Below are 22,272 nucleotides of genomic sequence, written 5' to 3'. Positions count from 1 at the left end.
CAGCGGGAGGGAAGCCGGTGGGTGGGTCTGGGTCGTTGTGGACAGCGACTCCTACAGTTCGGTCGTTGCGCCTGCACAGCGAGGGAAGGATCTAAGAGAGGTAGTGTGACCTTCCACACGTTACACTCTCTCAGTGAGAGTCCGCGCTGCCAGGTGAAAAGAAGCGGTGGGCTGGGTACACATGTGTCGGAGGAAGCATGTGATAGTCTCCGCCCTCCCAGACCGACGGTAGGGGGTAGAGTGCGCAACGACCAGGAAGGGGATTGGGAATTGGCATAATGACTAACATTGGGAGGGGAGAAAAACGGAAAAAGGAGGGGGAAAAAGATAATAAAAAAAAATAAAGAAGTTATGTCCTTTGCAATTGAAAAGGCACTACAGTAGTGACATCAAGGCGTGCGTTAGGAACTGGAGACGACTGTACTCCCCCTGCTCTATGGCACAAGGGATCATGACATCATATCCTGTGTCGTGGCGATGGAGGCGGCTCACCTGTAACTCCTGTTCGAGGTTCTGCTGTAGCTCCTCCTTCTGTCGCACCTGTTCCTCCAGCGCAGCTCGTTCCCCCGTGTAGCCATCAATCAGACCTGCAGGAGCCGGAGCCGAGGGAAACATGGTTAGATTACAAGATACGTATAGTATACATCCTCTTGGAGGCACGACTTTGACTACCAGAGCGCCTTGTTCACATTTTTCCCCTGGAGAGGGAGAGCTTTGCTGTGCTTTCCCCGACATCTGAGTTGCAACGTGTGATGTCACTAATAGATCAAGCCTCTCACGGGACAATGTATGGTAACTTGACACCTTTAGCTTCATACACAGAAAGCTGAGTAGGTATTGACACGTCTTGAAAGCTGCCGACTTGGAATTATTGGTAAATATTAGGGATGTCTGATATTATCGGCCGATATCGGCATTAAAATGTGATATCGGTTGATATCGGTATCGGAAATTAAGAGTTGGACAATATCGGTATAGGTACAAAAGCCAATATCGAGCATCCCTAGTAAATATCAATGGGTGCTTGTTGTCAATTAGCATATTCATAGATCCTGCTAGACATTTTCAGTAGTTTTATTGAACAATTTCGGGGAGAAAGCATATTTATACAAATTGATATTCAATATAGAAAATGTTTAAGGGTTTAAAGGTCACATATTATACTCCTTTTCAACAAGTTAATATAATAATATAATGTAGGTTTCTGAGGTGTTGAAAATACCACTCAAATGACGCATTCTATTGTAGCAGCCTCTGTACCCCACTGTTTCAGTCCTGTTCTCATTCTAGAAGCCTGTATATACCTCTCTGTTTCAGTCCTGTTCTCATTCTAGCAGCCTCTATACCTCTCTGTTTCAGTCCTGTTCTCATTCTAGCAGCCTCTATACCTCTCTGTTTCAGTCCTGTTCTCATTCTAGCAGCCTCTATACCTCTCTGTTTCAGTCCTGTTCTCATTCTAGCAGCCTCTATACCTCTCTGTTTCAGTCCTGTTCTCATTCTAGCAGCCTCTATACCTCTCTGTTTCAATCCTGTTCTCATTCTAGCAGCCTCTATACCTCTCTGTTTCAGTCCTGTTCTCATTCTAGCAGCCTCTATACCTCTCCGTTTCAGTCCTGTTCTCATTCTAGCAGCCTCTATACCTCTCCGTTTCAGTCCTGTTCTCATTCTAGCAGCCTCTATACCTCTCCGTTTCAGTCCTGTTCTCATTCTAGAAGCCTCTATACCCCTCTGTTTCAGTCCTGTTCTCAACAGGCTGTTTCTGTGTCTGTAGCCAACTCCGTGCTCCGGAACTGTGCTAGAGACATGCCTGGCTCACGAAATTCAGATAAAAAAAGTCAAACTAGGCTTTGCAGATCTAACACGGGGCAAGACCCAGCAATTGCATGCTTTATGTCCTGTATTCAAATGTTCTCAGAAACATATTTTAGAAAACAAGAACATTTACGAGCAAGCTGCCATTTTGTACACGCACACATTTTTCACATGCACACGAGGACCACGCATCGTCTATGATCCCCGATGGATGTATGACGAAGAGGAAAATCTGAATGACTTGTTGAAGCACATGTTTTCTGACCTAGGCAGCCCAAAAAATCTGACTGGGTTGTATTATTTTACAGTTTGTGTGTTAGTATGACCAACAGAGACCCAAATGTATGTACTGTACACAAGCACTGAAAAGGTGAGCTTTGTGACCTATACAATACACCGGGAGGGGGGGGTCATTTGAAAGCATATCAATATTGGAATATTCTATTATTAAAAGAATTCCAGTTAATTGGTTAACTGAACTACACACACACGCACGCACACACGTACACACACACACGCACACACTGCAGGGCTTCTGTGATCATTGCCTTCGCTAAACAACTAATTATAATTGTTTTCCATTTATTAGTCAAATAAATACTGTAAATGGTCTGCATTTATATAGCGCTTTTATCCAAAGCTCTTTACAACTTAATGCCTCACATTCACCCATTCACGGACACATTCACTCACCCATTCACACACTGGCGGGCAGAGGCGACCATGCAAGGTGCATTAATGACTATCATACCAAACATGTGCTTTGAATGACATGAAAGCACACAAGTAACAAAATGGATTGCAAGTGTAGTCTCAGAAAAGTACATATGGGTAGAAATGTACTTTTAACACACTTAATATACAAAAAATTTACTTTATGAAAAAATATACAAATAACTGACTTTGGGGGAAGCAAACAACACACAAATGTGCTTACAGATACTGTATATGGAGGAACAAACAGACAAACACAAGAGGGCACATCTGACCCATTTAGCTTGAAGGGTTGCAACAGGGTTGTCCTGCCAACACAATTAAATATCCCATTATATTTGATGTTCCCTCACAGGTCAGCAAGCATAATGTACTCACCACATGTCATTTAAATGAGAGACCACAGGAAATATGTGTACAGGAATACAGGACAGGGAGGGACTGTAAATACACTGAAATCGACATTCAATGTCTATTCACTTATTAATTACTTGTCCTATGATACATGCAGCAAGAACAGAGAGACTCAGATTCTTCCCCCAGGCCATCAGAACACTGATCCCTCCACACACAGGCACACATGAACACACATGAACACACACACCCTGCACTCTCTCACACACAAACACACTACAGGTAACTTTAAACACAAAAGAAGAGGTCACTTTAACACATTAATTGCCAATGACGAGTATACTCGTTATAGCCCGCCAATCGTTGGACGCCAACAATGAGTATACTCGTTATTATGATCGTTATTTCTTTTATTTGCTATTTCCATTGATAAATTATCCTGCTGTGCTGTAGGACTGTGTGGCACTCTGTCTGAGACCGCAACGGTCCGATACCGCCGCCTAACACCTTGCGGCCGCTATTGCACTCCATTTGAAACTATGTGGTTTGTTTTCCTGGCCGAGCTGCAGCGTGTAGGCAGTCTAAACACTCCAGCAAGACAAGCGTTTATAGGGATGGCATCGACGGGTGTCCCCGCCCCCCCGTTAATTTTCTTTGGTGGATAACGTTGGACACACGACCACGACAGTATTTGGAATGGCGATCAGATAATTGGATTCTTCTTTTTACAGTACATCATAGACAAGGTAAGGACTATATATTATCAATCTTGCGTTGATCCGATCATTTTTTCCCCGCGATCGTAGCATGCGTCTGTGGTGTGTGTGGGCCGTGTCCCGTTGGCTGCGATCAAAGCACGGAGGGCTGGCTTCCCCCCCCCCTTTCGTGCATGCATGATGAAACATAATACCGATAATCTAGCGTTGATTTCAGATTGATTCAATAATCAGGCGAGAAATTGCACGATTTATAATGAAATGCAGTAAAGTGCTGTTTGACACAGGATCACTCTAAAACTATACTCATATTCACCACGGTATAAAACGGAAATGTATGGATAAAAAAATTATCTGTTTTTTGCATGTTGACCGGAAGAAACTCACTGACAATCGACGTTGTTATTAGATCCATAGCTATAATATTTAATATAGTTTTAGCACTACAAACACCGGCATCTACCCCCATTGCATTACAGCGCTGGCACAAACGGCCATACGCCCACAGCGACCTCCGGCGGTCAATGTGTTAAAGAAAAAAAAATTATATAAAACTGTATGTTCTGTATAGTAGAATTAGTATAGCTAGGATAGTTTAGTATACATAGGATAACTGTATAGGATATTGTATAGTAGTGTACATAGGACCCATTACCTTTTAATTTGTAAGCTTAGCATATTTTATCTTAGTACTTTTTATCATTTCTATTTTATTATCTATTCTATTTTATTCTATTATTATTTGTATTTTTTGCACAATCAAGGCGGGCATGGCCACCTTCATTTCACTATATGTCTTGTGTATGTATGTGACAAATAAACCTCTTGAATCTTGAATCTATGAAGAGCTTACGTAAAAATTCTCGATTTAGCGGCAAAATACGATTCATACTGTATGGATAGTAGTATGCGGAAGGAACTGTTAGTCATGTTTTTATGTGGGTCTACATCTGATACAAATACACACACACAGATACTGTAGCAGTCAGATCCTTATCAGGAGTGTCCGGTTGCAAAACTGAGAAACCTTTACTATGGCTAAATGAAATACCCTCACAGCAGGGGGATCACAGAACATGAAGGCCTTGTCCACACGTACACGGCTCATTCATTTAAAATAAGAATCCATTTTAATAACCTATTCAAGGTCGCCGATCGGTACTGCAGATTTACCCTACTCTATGAATTCGAGAAGGTGCAATACCGGCCAGATCCTCTTAGGGCCGCTATCGCAATAATGCAGTGTGCCCTGTGGCTGAACGGATCAGTATTTTTTTTTTTACTTTCAATGGAAAGGACGACCTAGAAAGAGAGAATGGAGATTTCAGTTAGCAGGATTCTAGATGTGTAGCCTGTAGCTTGGATTACGTTTTGGATCGCAGATTTCACCATGCAATAAGGGGATTTATCATCAGCCAATGGACATATCGATCTACCAGATGGCGATCGATAACGGGGAAATGCTCGGGGACATCCCACCGGACCACGGTAAGATCTTTTTCACGTAAAGTACATCCCGATCGGGCCTTGTTTTGATAGCCATCCAGGTGTTCAGCCTATGAGGCTAATGAGGCTAACACGTTTATTGCTAATCAATAATCAGAAACGACGTCCCCCGCCCCGCCCCTTTCATGCATACATGCGTGAGGATCGTACCGATCATATGCAGTTTGAGTTTTAACTGGAGCGTATCTATAACCAAAATGCCATTGGATTTAACGTTATTAGCTATTAGCCCTGTATCTCGGCTTCCAGGAAATATACTAGACCAAATCCGGTATAACGCTTATATTCACGGCGCTATAAAATGAGAACCTATTGATGATTTTTTTTTCTTTAAGCCATTTTGAAGGGACGGTTTATGGACTCATTTGACAATGAGAATGGACAGATAGCAATACTATAGAGTATAGATTTAGCTGTACAAACAGCCCCACGTCTGTTTACATTTCCCGGTCCTCTTGAGAATAATTAGATTCATCCAATTGTGTTTAAGATGTGAGTTATATTTATTTAAAGTCTTGTTTGTTTATATTTTATAGTTTTTTTTATCTCTTTTGTTTTCAATGTCTTTTTTGTGTTATTGTTGGATGTTTAAAAATGGAAAATGTTGACTTCCGGTCAGCTATAGAATGGAGTAAGTCGCATGTGACACAGCTGCTCACCCGTTATTTTTTTTTCCGTTTTAAAAACATATTTATAGACCACCAATGCGTTTAAAACTTGACGCATATATCAACTGAGATTATCAACTAACTATATTGACTGAAAGATTCGAGATGCCAACAACAAGGAAAGATCATAAAACGCTTCCAAAACCAAGCGCAGAAGACCCCCCTATGGCCGCGGGACACGTTCGCAAAATCGCAGAGGATATTGACGGGATGTCCACCCCAAGTTCAACCCCTATAATCACCTCCTCAGACTCGGAATATATCATCCGGGAAATGAAAAATGAAATGAAAAAAATGGAGAAGTCAATAACCGAAACAATAACCGAAAAAGTAGATGCTATCAAAGAATCTATCGAAGGCAAAATAGAAGCGCTAAGGGTGGATGCCGAGGCACATATTAAGCGCACCGTGGCACTGGAAATTGGCTTGGAAGCACACCAACAAAATTTCGTTCGCATCTACAATGAAGTAGAGGTTAACAAAGTTAACCTAACTGCTGAGATGAAGGGGAACTACAATGAAATCAAGACGGAGCTCAGCGAAATAACGTTGGAGCTCACGCGAATCAATAAAGAACAGAAAGCCAAAATATTCGAGATGGAATATCAAAAACGCAGGCTGAATATTCGTATTGTCGGTCTGGACGAATCAGTGAGATGTGAAAACCCTGAAGAGTTTGCCACAGAATTACAGAAAATCTTGGGAACAGGAATCCTTCCTAAAATACCGGAGGTGGATCAGTGCTTCAGATTGGGTCCCCGCTCCATTGGCAATAACGCTAAGCCCAGAGTGATATTAGTTATACTGCGCCAAGTCAGAATAAAAGAAATGATTATGCGTGAAACTCGCAGGATGAAAGGCAATCTGAAATACATGGAGGTACCAATACACTGCTTTGAAGATTATTGTCGTGAGGTAGTGGATCTGCGTGCCAAGTTCAAGACGGTGATGTCTCAACTATACCTGGGGAAATACAGACCCCTACTAATATACCCTGCAATACTTCGCGTCGTCGACAAACAAGGAGCAAAGGTTCTCCTCAACTCGCCTGAAGATGCAGCCAAATTCCTGTCTGAACAGGAGCAGAATAGTGTATAAATGGCCTTTTAAATCTCAGTTATGCAAGGTCACCATATAGTACAACCTTTAATAACCGAGGATTTGGGACAGAGAGACCTACGTGCTCAGAGTTTTTGAATGCTTTCCCCGACGTGTTTATATTATTGCGGACATATTGGATTTAAGATTGGAACACTCCAGAACATACTGGAACATTCAGACAATGTAAAAATGACATATTGGAATAATCTAGAACATCGAAGCATTCTTTGATATATGGAGCATTCTGGAATATCAGCAATACGTGGTCATTCACTCTACCAGAAGCCCCTCGGGGGAATAATCAACAGCTATCTAGATGCAGAACCACAGAGCCATCATAGCCGGCCGGCTGAAAGATCACTCTACACAACGATCATCGCCCACCCCGGTCGGGGGAAATGCTGCATATACGTATTTAAAAACTGTTTTTTTTATTAATGGGAAATAATTTCACTACTTCTCCAATTAATACTTTAGATGTTTAAGCATAGCAATGCTCTTTTAAGATCTAAGTTAATGTTCTCTTCCTTTTACTTGTTTTTTTTGTTTTTTTTATTTTTTTTCATCCGCTCTCTCTGATTTATTGAGGCTCTCTCTTCAGTTCAATACCTTCATATTATTCATGGGTTACTATAAATTACTATAAATTACAAGTTCATATAAAATGTAAGTGATTAAGGCATGACAATTGAAGCTTATTTTTGGTCTTCATTTTTAGTTTATCTCATTTAAATTTTTATTTATTTATTTTTTACGGGTAAGTGGCCAAGCCACAGTCGACATTCTACTTATGGTAGAATTTAGAGTGTTAGATCCTATGGTATACATAGGAATGTTAAGGACAATTGGATCATTCTGGGATATCCGGTGGTGCAAGGGAGAGTCATACGCAAAGGTTGTGTTCATGGAACACAATCCTGTACGACTCTCGGTGGGAGGGAAGGGTAGGGGATTTTTATTTGTATATATGTATGTTTTTAAGCTCGGCTCTCAACGGGACCTCACTAGTGGGATGTATATCTATTATTGCCTCGCACTCTAGAAGCATTACCAAAAATTACAATGCAACATGTATAGACTATGGCTAGTTTGAATATAATGATATGGAACACCGGGGGAATAAATAACCAACTCAAACGCAAAAGCGTGCTCACACTGATGAAAAAAGAACATGTGGACATTGCTCTGCTAAGCGAAACACACATTCTAGGGAAAGACATAGGTAAATTAGCGGACAACATATACCATAATATCAGTCACTCCTCTATTGGTACGAGAACTCGGGGTGTAGCAATAGTCGTTAAACGTAAGTTGAATATTGTACTAAAGGGAGTATGGTCTGATGTAGAAGGTCGGATAACTATAGCTAAGATTGAACATAAGAACAGGAAAATAGCGTTGATAGCGGTATACGCCCCAAATTTGTACGAAGAAGATTTCTTCACTACACTAACCAATGCAATGTTAGACATTCCCGATTACTCATTTATAATAGGAGCGGATTTTAATGCCATCTGGAACCCAAGGATAGACAAATCTTACCTCGCCTTTTCCAGCGAACAAAAGAATTCATCGAAGGCATTAAAGGATTGGTCAAAGATTACAGGTGTAAAGGACTTATGGCGGTTACTTAATCCCACGACCCGAAAGTACTCTTGTCGATCTGCGAGACATAAGACACTATCCAGAATAGATTATGTCTTTGCATCACAGAGACTATTTGATAATTATGAAGTGGAAATGATACCCAACGCACTATCAGATCACTGTTATTTACTCCTTAAAGGTACATTTGGTATACTATCCTCCCGAGCCCCAAGATGGCGATTTAACTCGTTGCTGCTTAACAACAAGGAATTCATTACACAACTCAAAGAAGCTCTTATAGTATTCCAACGGGAGAATGCAAACTCGGTGCAAGACCCCAGAATAATATGGATGTCGGTAAAGGGAATGATCAAAGACTTCACGGATAGCTTTTCCTCCAAAATGCGCAAGAATCAAAGCACAAAACTGGATGAGCTGGAAACGCTTTACTCAACGTTATTTAATTCTCTGAAATACAACAACTCAACTCGACTAGAAAATCAAGTTAACGTACTAAAAATAGAGATCAATGCCATATACAGACAACAATCGGAAATACAAATACGCAGCACAAGACAACAGCAGTACTCCCATGGTTCCAAACCCAGCCACCTATTAGCCATGCGATTAAGAATTAATGCAACATTTGCAGATATAACTACCATTAGAGCACAACAAGTACTTGTAACAGATCCTGTAAAAATAAACGATACATTCAAAGTATTCTACTCCGACTTATATAAATCAGAAATGAACGATGTAATATTGTTCATGAAAAACCCCAACACCACATTGCCTCATCTGCTCAAGTTGATTGAGGACTTTGGTGATTTATCGGGATTTAAGATAAATTGGCCGAAGTCGGCTTTCCTTCCACTTAACACCCCTGCAAAAAAAGATACAACCCTCCCAGGACAGATACCGATGGTAAAACATTTCAGATGCTTGGGAGTGGAAATATTCCCTACCATAAGACAAACGGTGAAGCACAACTACACAAAAATCCAAAACAAAATCAAAGACGACCTTGATAGATGGGCAAAACTTAAGAACACAGTACAAGCACGGATATCAATAGTTAAGATGGATGTACTACCTAAAATCAACTTCTTCTGTTCAATGCTACCGTTACCCCCTCCAGAGGGTTACTGGAAAAGATTACACTCCTCCACATACAAATTTATTTGGAATAACAAACCACCACGTATAAAAAGATCCACCGCACAGAGAAATAAAGCAGATGGTGGCATGGCATTTCCAGATTTTTTCCTATATTTTAAGGCGTACTCATTAAGTCCATTGACAACATGGTTTGACTCCCAAGCATTAGCATCTTGGAGAAAAATAGAAGAAAACATAGTAGCCCCACATAGACTGAAGGACATAGCATACACTAAACTACCAATCAAGCACTGTGAACGAAAATTTGGCCCCATAATTACTCATGCGATCCGGATATGGCGTGAATCACAAAAAAAAAATCCTAACCCACAAGAATGGCACAATCATACTCCCTTATTCAATAACAATGCTCTCTTAATTGGAAAACGACCTATAAGATTCCCTATATGGGAAGAGCAAGGCATACACTCATTAGGGGATGTTTTTAACAAACAGGGTTTTTGTAGTGATAAAGAAATACGCAAAAAATTTTATCTCACCAAGTCCACATGGCTTTTTCACAAACAGTTAGAGCTATGTTTGAAGTCTCACGGTGTTCCATTAGACAGACCAATTGAACACCACAGATACCACAAATTCTTCTACTCAAGAGAGACATCGAGAGGTTTTGTTTCAGAATTTTATCATCAATTACTAACGTCCTCGTATGAAACCCTCCAACTTGACTCTGTCTGGAGGAGGGATATACCAGACCTGGAAAATGACTTTGATTGGCAAGGAGCCTGGGCAAATGTCCGACTTACATCAAGGAACCCGGATCATCAACAAATCAATCTTAACTATATTCACAGGACATACTTGACTCCTATAAGACTGTGCCGAATGGGGCTCAAACAAGATTCCAAATGCACCCAATGTACAAATGGGGACGAAGGGACATTTATGCACATGTATTGGGACTGCTCACCAGTTAAGGCATTCTGGAAAGATGTGACCCAACAAATATCAAAACTCGTATCTTGGAATATACCTGTACACCCCTCGGTATTGCTGTTGAATGATGTTTTTGAGTTTGCAGTGAATCCACAGCTAAAGAGATTGGTTTTATCGGGTATCACAGTAGCCAAAAAGCTGATCGCATCACGCTGGTTTCAACCGGAAAAAATGTGCCGTAAAGTTTGGTTTCTTACATATCTCGATGTAATTTACCATGAAATATCTACAGCAAGAATTCTGGGTCTCAATGAATCCAAAATGTCAATGTGGTTAGAAGTGGTGGAGAGAATAAAAGCTAGCTTATAATGGTAGTGTCTGGTTAGGTGCGAGGGATAGTGGAGGTACTTCTCAAGGTGGGGTCCGGGAGGGGGGGGTTCGAGCTGAGCATATGTGTGTAGGGTTTTTTTTTTTAGATAACAGGTATTATGGGTATATCTTATATAAAACAACTAACCAAAAGGTGATCTCATTGGATGTGCCCTGACAATTAATGCTTGTATATCTTATCGTGTGTTGTCATGTTTGTTTATATGTTTGTTTAAAAAAAAAAAAAAAAAAAAAAAAAAAAAATACAAAAAATGGAAAATGTTAATAAGAAATATCTTAAAAAATAAAATGTATCTGGTCCACACCAACAGTGTTTTAGAAAACCTCTCTGACAACAACGCAGAAACGGTCACATGGAATGACCAGCTGGCATGATCTAAAAGCCAGATTCCCACCAGAGAAAATACTACATTTTCTAAAATAAATATCTGTGTAGACGACGGGGCCAATAGTCATGACGTCAGCTCCGGTTAATCCGCCATCACCTTGTGTTTTTAAGTGAGTTGTTAAAAATCTCCACCCTGGAAGTTATTTACAGTTACAGAACTAAACATCTAAAATACTGCTGTGCTGAAGCACTTCGTTTCATGATTTTATGTCTATCAGTGACAAACAGTAAACAAAGAGGCATACAAGATGTTAGATCCCAATATAAAAAAACTATGTGATTTAATGTTCTATGCCTTATCTTGACTTTGTCTATTTTGCTGCGGTCTATTTTATTCAAATTGTATGCCTAATTTTACATCTGCACTTCATGCATTGCTCTTGATATGCCAATTTTGTGCACATTTTGTGTTTGTGTTTTTTTTTTACTGCTGTGAAAGGTGCTATACAAATCAAGTTTATTATTATTATAATTAAAAATATATATATTTAAAGGTCAGATGTCAGTTACCTAAAACACAGCGTCAACTAACGCAGAGAAAAGGCTACATTTTCACCCGTGTACATAAAATACGTAAAAATCTGGGGCTGTTGAATGGGGCTCTGACTTCATGAGGTCACGAGGTCAACATTTTATGGCCTCCTAAAGCCAGAGTCCCATTCATTCATTCAGTCATTATATCCCAGTGACATCACCAATTGGAAGGTTCTCTCTCTCTCTCTCTGATGTCTGTGGTGGTGTGTGTGTGTTCACAAAATACTAACTGAACTGTCCTGGGGTACAGGAATGTGAATTCTTACCAATATTTTTTTTTAAATAAACATGAGCATTCTTAAAATGGGTGGCATTCCCCTTTAATGTTTTTTTTTAATTTTAATTACATTTAAAATATATATATATAAAAATTTGCCGTATCACTCTCAAAACATTTAGTACTATGTACATCAAACGACAGATTAGTAGACTTAAAACTATATGCATCACTCTCCATATATTTAGTACTATGTACTGTATCTGGTGAATAAAGCTTTTCTGATTCTTACAAGAAGACAGTTGAGGGACCGTTGACATAACAATACCACGCAACACAATGATGTCATACGCCCCCTGTAGACATGTATTCTAGACCTCCAGTGTGTTCTGTCCTGTGTGTCATACGCCCCCTGTAGACATGTATCCTAGACCTCTAGTGTGTTCTGTCCTGTGTGTCATACGCCCCCTGTAGACATGTATCCTAGACCTCCAGTGTGTTCCGTTTGTCATAATATAGACATGTATCCTAGGCCTCCAGTGTGTCCTGTCCTGGTCTCTACTGTTTTCCCTCCTGCTCCGTGTCCCCAGAGCACCTGCAGTGTCGTCGTTGTGACACCTAATGGTTTCTGTCAGGTAGTCATGGAACTCTGTCTTCCAGCCAGTCAAGAGTCTCTCTGGGTTTTGTTCCTTTCCAAACCAGTTCTCAGCAGCCACACCTGGAGCTATTATCAGCCTGGGTCATTTCAGACAATAGCAGGGGAATTATCGCTGCTCCACTTTAACGGAGCATGTGCGGGAAGATGACACACAGTGGTTTGGGTTTGGTGATTTCCAAACACTCCCCTGAGAGAGGATGCGTAAATAATGCAACATTACAGCATGTCAACAGGCCAGCAGTGAGTCACATAAAGAACATGTCTGTTGAATATTGTATGCATGAGTACTGAAAATAACTCAGTGTACTGGTAGTAAGTGTACATTGCACTCACATTTTATTCGTTTTTATATTGAAAGCTAGTGTTCCCATTATTCCGTCCAGGTCTACTTTTTTTGTAAAATTTTGGTAGGAAAGGCTGTGATTGGCTGTAGACCGTACCACATGACCACATCAAGCTGACATTGCAATCTAATTGGAGTAGATGGAAAGGTCCAGGGAGAAGCTCCACTCGCTCCAACCAACCCTGCAGGCCTGTCTGCTGCTCTCAGAGGAGGGGAGACGCAGGCCTGTCTGGTGCTCTCAGAGGAGGGGAGACGGAGGCCTGTCTGGTGCTCTCAGAGGAGGGGGGACGCAGGCCTGTCTGCTGCTCTCAGAGGAGGGGAGACACAGGCCTGTCTGGTGCTCTCAGAGGAGGGGAGACGCAGGCCTGTCTGGTGCTCTCAGAGGAGGGGAGACGTAGGCCTGTCGGGTGCTCTCAGAGGGGAGACGCAGGCCTGTCTGCTGCTCTCAGAGGAGGGGAGACGCAGGCCTGTCTGCTGCTCTCAGAGGAGGGGAGACGCAGGCCTGTCTGCTGCTCTCAGAGGAGGGCCATGTTAAATCAGAGAGAGACGTCAGAGATCTGGTCCAAAGTAGAAGAACACTGGAGCGCAGGAATTAAAGGCAATACACTTTATTTACAACAAATGTTTCAACACAACATTTGACTCTGATGAAGACTGTGTCGAAAGGTTAGTTGTAAATAAAGTTGCCTTAAATCCGTGGGCTCCAGTGTTCTATACGAAAAGGCTGGATAAGCTGGTCAGGAAGGCCAGTAACGTGGTGGGGGTGGAGCGGGACTCTCTGGCGGTGGTGTCGGAGAGGAGGAGCAACCACTACACACAGACTTGGCCGATAGAAGGAGCACGTTCAGTGTTAGACTCAGACTCCCAAGATGCAACACCGAACGTCACAGGAAGTCCTTCGTACCAACAGCCATCAGACTGTACAACAATTTTACTATAGGTACATCTTCCTGGTCATTTACATTTACATTTGACTGTATATTTCTGAATTTCAGAAATGTATATACATACTGTATTTTAGAATGTATATCTCTGACTGTATTTTTATTTATTCTTATTCCTTTACTTTTGACTAACTAAATGTTCATTGTGAGCGATCTGTGGTGCTGAACTTCCCTCTGGATTAATAAAGTCCTTCTATTCTATTCTACTTTGGACTAAATCTCCCCCCGATCATTCTGGGAGGCACCCCGGTGGCCTCGGCATGACACTCTCCCGGGACCTAAAATGGGAGCTGAATACCATCGCTCTCAATAAAAAGGCCCGGAAGAGGATGTTCTTTCTACGTCAACTGAGGAAGCTCAGGCTGCCGAGGACCATGATGGTCCAGTTTTACACCGCCTTCATCCAGTCCATCCTCACCCGGTTCCCTGCAGCCACGGTCAGGGACAAGGCCAAGCTGCAGCGGGTGATACGATTGGCGGAGAGGGTGATCGGCTGCTCCCTTCGCTCCCTCGAGTCCTACTCCCTACACAGGAAGATCATGGCAGACCCTGCCCACCCGGGTCATAACCTCTTCAGTCTTCACCATGCTCCCCCACGGCAGGCGGCTACGGCTGCCCAAGACACTTAGGTCCCCCCCTCAGCAGCCCGCCTGGTAAACGAGTCAGGTGTCCCCCTGCTCCCCCCCCCTCTATGACGAGCTGCTAGGGCTGGACTTCTGGACTTGAACCTTGTGCTGCACTGTATCCATGTCCCCAACCACTGCACTTTACGGTGTTATTGTTGTCTCACTGTTCTGTCCTGTTTTGCACTTTATAATTATTTATTTACTGTTGTGTTGTTCTTATTTGTGAAAAAAATCATGCACTGTAATGTCGAATCACATTCCATTTGTACAAACAATATGGTGAATAAAGTCATCTGAATCTGAATCTGTAGATAGAAGGGTCCCATCCTGCTGAATCACGGTCATGTTGTTTTTAATCAATTTGAGTTTCTATGCTGACATTTTCACGTGGTGAGTGTGAGGTCATTGAAGTGAGACCCGGGTCACGATTATGCACTGGACTAGTGGACTGCCATGAAACCTCCAGTGACTTCATGACCATTCAAGCACCGTGTAGAAGCCTGAATACTAAAGTTTCAAGTTCGCTTATATGTGTCACGTATAAAGTACATGTATATTACAGTGAAATGCTTGGTTCTGTATAAGCCCCTGAGAATGTGCTTCATACAGTAAAAAAAAAAGTAAGTAAAAGGGGAATAAAGTCCCAACACTATACAACTATACAATATACAAACTAAAGTACAATGGAGTAAAAATGCAGGCAATAAGGTACAAAAATGCAAAAATGAGGTATGGATGTAGTGCAAATCTCTTTATAATAAATAGATAAAATATAGTGTAGTGTTGAAGTGTTTAAAGTGTCTGAAGTGAGTGTTAGGGTGAGTGTTTGTTTAAAGTGAGTGTGTGCTGTGCATACTGACGGTGCCTTTAACCTGTATGACACCTGGGATGGTTGACTGAGCATGAAACTTCACACTTGGAAGTGAACTTCCCAGTTATATTATAACTACGCTCTTCTGTTGACGGCTACTGGGCGGCTCCACTGAGCAGTTGGGTTAACTGCTGAGGTCAAATAGGGCTGCTGCAATAATCATTATGATTGTGAATGTGATATGAGACAATGGCAATTCTTTTTTATGACTGCGATCACAGTTTTATTTTCCACTTCACTAGAGTTAAAGCAGATACTGTATGTTTGCACCTAAGCCTAGTTTTAAGCTAGGCTAATGGTCCGTATTTGCTTCCCTTCATTTGTGCTAAGCTAGGCTAGCTTGCAGCCAGATAGCTTTCTACTGAACGCACAGAGAGGCAATTGGTAAGTATCTATCTATCTTCTTGTCCTACTCTGGAGAAGGCACTAAGCACATTTTCCATAATGTTGGTGTGATCCTTTAAGCTGCATGCTAAGGAGAAGGTCAAGTTTATGCCTGTTTCACTTTGTCCAATGTTGTCATTACAATGTGGCACAGTGAGCAACGTGGATCTCATTGTAAAGCCACATATGACTTAAATGATCCAGGCACACTTTGGATTTAAGCAGAACAAGACAATTGCTTGCCCTATGCTCGAAGCACTATGCTCGAAGCGCTATGCTCAAAGGCATATTTCTTTCCCTAGCTGGTCCGGGGATGCAAACCTGTGTGACCTGCCAGTCATAAACCCACATCTCTAACCTCTAGTCGGTACAAGACTTGCAGCATTTTCTCCTGGTTTGCTGGACGACCACATGCATGGAGTTGTACAAGTGATGAACCTGGTTTACAGCAGCTAATATTTGCCTTCCTTCACACCCCATCAGATTATAGGCCCAAGACAAATATCACACCAGGATACCTACCGGAACGTACAAGTAAACACATATCATACCAGGATACTATGTTATATGTTCATTACCTTCTATGTGTATTACCTATTCTGCCTGTACATCCTCAATGCTGCTATGACTGTATGCATTTCAGAATTTCCACAAGGGGATTAATAAAGGAACACTTGACTTGATACCTACTGGAACTTATAAGTAAACAAATATCCCACCAAGATACCTAGTGGTCCTGGACCTTAGGTTTGACCAAGTCATGTCTGGTCACAAGTAAGTCTCAAGTCAAGTCATAAGGAGGTCTCAAGTATTGACACCCAAGTCAAGTCCTAAGCCAAGACAGGCAAGTCTCAAGTCCAGTCACATGTAAGTCTCAGGTCTCGACAACCAAGTCACGTCCAAAGCCAAGACAGGAAAGTCTCAAGTCAAGTCACATTATTACTTGCTCTTCATAGTAATGTGTTATATTACTTTTACAGCTGTACGTTCACAAACAAAGCCAAACTAAAATGCGGCGGTGGAAATGCATACAAAGTCAACGGAAACACACCAGTAGAGGCAAACAGACACAGCTTCACTCTAGGAGAACAGACACAGCTTCACTCTAGGAGAACAGACACAGCTTCACTCTAGGAGAACAGACACAGCTTCACTCTAGGACAGGGGTCAGCAACCTTTACTATCAAAAGAGCCACTTTTTCCCCCTCCCACAAAATAAAATTCCTCTGGAGCCGCAAAACCAATTTACCCTTAAAATGAAGATAACAGTGTATAACATTTTATATAAGTGTAGCTAAGGGGCTACACAACCCGGACTGTATTAAAAGATTGTTTAGATTAAACCACTACTAAAGATTATTACTTGCCAGACAGTACAGTTAGATAAATATGGCGGACACTCAATTGACGGCACGAGGACAAGGATACCAAGTTTACAGTATTTTAATCGTCATATCAATATACAACTGAATTATCACGTTGCTCTTTTAATAGTAGAATGTCAGAGTATCAAAGTCAGTGGCAATGAATATTTCCTAGGTTAAGAATACTCGACCGAAGCTCTGCAGGGAGTGAGAAGAGGTGATACGGGGCAAAGCAAGGGGGGTAGCTGGAGACGATGATTTCCCTCTGGAGTTGTAAGCTCCGGAGGAATTGAAGAATGGTCGGATAATCCTGGGGTCACTGAAGAAAAGGGGTACCGGTCCTTGTAATCCTAGTGCCCGATGGCAGGGTTAATAGCTATTAATCCAAAAGCCCGATGGCATAGATGGTAGCTAGCTAGCTTCGTTTGTACTTGAAGCTAGCCCGCGGACGGTCTTCAGGGAGTAGTTAGATCCAAACGCCGCTGGGTTTAACTATACGTTTCTCCACGTTACTTCGCTTACACAAGTCACTATACTGCGCCAATAATGGCTCTACAATATTATAGTCGTATCTAAGTAGCTACTAGCTATCTGTAACGATACACCGCTGGTAGGGCTGTGTACAACTGTACCGGACGTATTACGATCTCGCTCTGCTGCTTCTCCTGTTCTGATACTGCCGACTCGTTACTTCCACTGCTGTTAGGTTACTGCTTCACACGGCTGCTTGCGCCATCTACAATATATATACTCAGACTGATTTCTAGGGCACAGCCGATTTACCTGTCCAGAATCAATGCGCCTGCTATGGGCAAGTCTGAACTTGTCCGGACATGTCTTGAACTCTGTCTGGGGGGCTCGTCTGGTGGCGCCTCCAATGTCAAGGGCGGGACCCAATGAGGCGAGCGAAGAATACTATGGTGCAAACGGAATGGCGTTGTATATTATTTATATATATAAGATATATATCCAAGTTATACAAAATAATAAACGCAGACTTTCAGTATTAATCTGGACCTTCAGAACAGCCGCCCCCTAATTAGTCTGCACCCAATTAGTAAATAAATGGGGGCACAGATTAATATTAAGGTCAAGTCAACTTCTCCATAATGTGCTATGGGGAGTTGGAAATAATCTATAAAGTCAGTGGGTTATCGTCGTCGTCAGGGGAGTCAGGGATCTCCGGCAGCTCTATCAACTTGGCTACTGGTCTGGTGTAGGTCCGCCCTTGGACGATGACTTCTGCCGCTCTGACCTTCCCATCGGAACCGGTAATCACTTTGCTCACACGGCCGGCCGGCCACGTAGCTCGGGGTAGTGACTGGTCTATTATCATCACAACGGTATTTACTGTCAGGTTGTCCCTGTCTTTAACCCACTTCTGACGGGCTGGAAGGGAGGGTAGGTAGCGTAGGAGGAAGCGGGCCCAAGACTGGTCGGCCAGTACTTGGCTGTGCCTCCACATCCTCCGTCCGTTCATCCCGTCCTGTCCGCACACCGTCTGAGAAAGGGCAGGGTTCGGCCGCCCCATCAAGAGGCGGTTTGGGGTGATGGGTTCGATGTCAGCTACGTCGCGCGGAACGTAGCCGAGGGGCTTGGAGTCCAGAACTCCCTCTTCTTGAGCCCTCAGGTAGGCCACTGATCCGTACGTCACTTCTGGGGCGTCACTGAAGACGTGCAGGTCTGTCTGACACTTCTCCAGTAGCACGGTAGGGGGGAAGTGACTCCGCGGGATGGCCACTCTCCTCCCACTCTCTCCATGTGGTAGCTAGGTGCTCGGGTATGGGGTCTTCCCAGCCCTGCTCCTTGGCCCACAGTTCTCTCACCGGCATCTTCGCCCGCCTCAAGAGTGGGGTTGCGTATCTGAACACTCCGTCGACCTCGACTCTCGTAGTCTTCTGATCTAGTAGAGCGATGGCATACTTGTCCTCTTTGGGCCGAACCATCTTGCGTTCGGTCTTGAATGGCAGCGCGTCTAGTGTCCATAGCCTCTCAACGTGCTGTAGGAGAGTGTTGTCTGTGTCGCTCACCTTGGTGTAAAGGCAGCGTGTGGTCGTTGGTTGGCTGGCAGGTCCGTAGAGGGGGCCCTGGAGCCTCCACCCCAGTCGGGTCTTAACCGCGGCTGGGCATCCTTTGGGTCCGATGTGGGCCGCCTTGATTGGGACGATGAGGTCCGCGTGGTCGGAGCCAATGAGTAGGGTCGGTGTAGCTCCGCTGATGAGCGGTATGGGCAGTTGGCGTAGGTGGTCGTACTTCTCCATCAGCTGTGGGATGGGGTAATCGTAGCGTGACAAACCTATGTCGTAGCTCATGAGCGCCTTGCTGATGCTGTACCGCTTCTCAGGGTGGTCGATCGCTGCAATGGTGAACGAGACGTTTTCACCTTTGATTGTCTGTAAATCTTGACGAATGGTACGGAGGGTCATGGTCTCCTCTGGGCCACGCAGGTCCAACTGGGTCGCGGCGGAGGCGAGGAGGAGTGTCTTCTCCGACCCGTCGTCGAGGACGGCGTAGGTGTCGAGTACCTTATCCCCGTGGCTGAGGAGTACTCGTACTACCTTGAGGAGCACTCTGGGGCTCCCACTATTTGCGGGGTTGACGTGGAGCACTTCTGTTCCCGAGTTGCTTTGTAGAGCTAATCTTTGCCTGTGGGCCTCGCGCAGTGTTTCGCAGTAAGCGGCGTCCTGCGTGTTAGCCTTACCCCACTGATCCATTTCTGCGGGGGTCAGTTTCTTGTATGCGTCGCACCGTGACTTAGAGTGTCCGCTGCGGCAGTAAGTACACCAGGGGGGGGGGCAATGGATCTTCTGTGGTGGGGGGTAAATATTCCATTCCTCTTTGGCGGGGGGGTTGTGACTCTTCTGTTGTGACACCGACTCGGCCTGGTACATCACTGTGATGGGCCTACTTTGGTCTTCTGGTGGACGCTTATTGCTCTCGTGCAGTGCTTCGAGGTGGGCGCCGTCACACTTGCCACACTTCTTCTTAAGGCGGCATTCTGCTGCCATGTGGCCGCTCGCGCAGCGGAAGCAGCATCGGTTATCTTTAATCCACTGACTTACTTCGGCTGTGGTCAGTTTCTTGAATGCGTCGCACTGTGACAGCCAGTGTTCACTGTCGCAGTATTGACAGGCAATCTTCCATTTCTCCTTAGCGTGGGGGTTGTGACTCGTCTGCCGTGACACCGCCTCGGCCTGGTGCATCACGGTGATGGGCCTGCTTTGGTCTTTAAACCTTCTCGGTCCCTCTTTAATGTTCGAGCCACCCCATGCGAAGGTGTCAATTCTTAGGCTGCTAACCTCCCTGGCTAGGAAGTCAGCAAGGTCCAGGAGTGACTGTTCTGGGCCATTCGGGTCACGGTAGTTTCTTTGCCGCCGAAAACGTTCTTGGCGGAATGGGGGGAGCTTCTCCAATATGCGCTCCACGTTGGAGTTGGCGTACAACTCGTACATCCCCTTCTCTCGTTGGGACCCGAGCATCCCTACCAGGGATTGTACTTTGACGGATAGGTCGTCCAGGGCTCGGTTGTCTCTAGCCGGGGGGAGACGTTCAATCTCACGTATCTCCTGAATGACATAATCCCACGTACGTCCGTAACGTGCGTCGAGGGCCACCAGGGCATCAGAATAGGGAGTCTGTGAATTGGAGTATGCCAGCGCTATGTTGTGCGCTCTAGTTACCTTGAGGTGCTTAAGGAGGATGGCATACTTGTATGACTCGTCCTGTACACTCCGGACATAATTGTCTCTAGGCACATATGCAGCTCGGTATACTGCGCTCCGTCTTCTCTTGTGAAGTCTGGGAATGTGGGTGTCCCAATGTAGGATGCCATGGATGGCTGGGACACTGAAGCACGTAGGGGGAGAGGCCTCCTTGGCGAGTCTCCCCGTACGTGGGGTCGTTGGTTCGTGCTGGGCGGGAACCAGAGACTGGGCCCCCAGGCACTATTCCTCGGTGCTGTCTGTTGCTCGAACTCCCCACTGGGACGGGTTGGGGGTTCATAACGCCTCGCGTCGGGACTGAGACCGGGGCTGCACTGTTCCTCCTGGTCTGAGATGGGGTCGTGCGGGTGGGCTTTCTGTCCTCCCTCGTCCTCCGCTAGGCTTTGTAGTCGCTCGGTTAGCTGCTCTGCAACGTAAGCAGGTTCTTCCCGTAGGCTGGGTCCCGTGTAGCTTTGTCGGGGAGGAGAAGGTGCCCTCGACCCGTGTCGTGATGATCTCGTGCATCGCGCTGCGCATTGGCTGCGTCACGCTGTGCATTGGCGCGGTCTCGCTCTATGGTTTCTTCAGCCTGGAGGCGCCTCTCTTCCAGTCTGAGATGTTCGCGCTCACTCTCTCGTTGCGCCTGGAGACGTGCACGCTCACCCTCTTGTTGCGCCTGGAGACGTCTCTCTTCCACTCTGGAATGTTCACGCTCACTTTCTTGTTGCGACTGGAGGCGGTCACGCTCACCCGGGAGGCGGTCTCTTTTTGCTGAAGCGGTTAGCGTGGCGATCAGGACTTGCGCTAGCCTCTGGTCGGCCTCGCTTGGGGATGACGCTGATGATGGTGATTTTTTGGAGTTGGCAGGGTTTGGCGGTGACCTGGTCTCCTTACGCGCTCCGAGGTCCATCTCGGGGGCGCTGTACTTTGTCTTCTCCCGCGCTCCGAGGTCCATCTCGGGGCCGCGGTGCTCTTTACTCTGGTGCGCTCCGAGGTCCATCTCGGGGGCGCGTTCTTTACCTTCTTGCGCTCCGAGGTCCATCTCGGGGGCGCGGTCTTTATCTTCTATGGGTTCATGCGGTCCGAGGTCCACCTCAGGGGCGCGGTGTTCTATGGGCATAGTCAAGTCAACTCATGTCCCGCTTGTCCCCCCCCGTGAGCTAAGTCGGTTTCACTTAAACTAGCTTGGGTCTCTACCGGTGGGGTTGACAGGTCGATAAGGTTGGGCATACTTAAGCTACTAATTGTATCCTTGCTTAACGTCCTCGTAGATAAGCTAGGAGGTAAATCTACAGCGTAGTTCTCCAAGTGAGGAGGGGGCTGACGCTGGCACCTAGGG

At 44.5% G+C, this 22,272-nt stretch overlaps 1 protein-coding gene across 6 annotated transcripts in view; it reads right to left on the bottom strand.

Moving 5' to 3' along the window:
* The window catches only part of akap9 (A kinase (PRKA) anchor protein 9), a 276,424-nt gene that overhangs the window by 76,532 nt on the left and 177,620 nt on the right, over positions 1-22,272 (bottom strand). For all 6 annotated transcript variants that reach the window (XM_084313669.1, XM_084313670.1, XM_084313671.1 and 3 more), the window contains exon 23: positions 493-587. In XM_084313669.1, coding sequence (XP_084169795.1) covers positions 493-587 — 95 coding nt within the window. The remainder of the gene's footprint in view (positions 1-492; positions 588-22,272) is intronic.

Source organism: Notolepis coatsorum (assembly GCF_963971535.1).
Source record: "Notolepis coatsorum genome assembly, chromosome: 4".
In the NCBI taxonomy this organism is placed as follows: Eukaryota; Metazoa; Chordata; class Actinopteri; order Aulopiformes; family Paralepididae; genus Notolepis; species Notolepis coatsorum.
The sequence above is the reverse complement of the archived record's forward strand: the minus strand, read 5'-3'. Positions and strand labels throughout refer to the sequence as shown.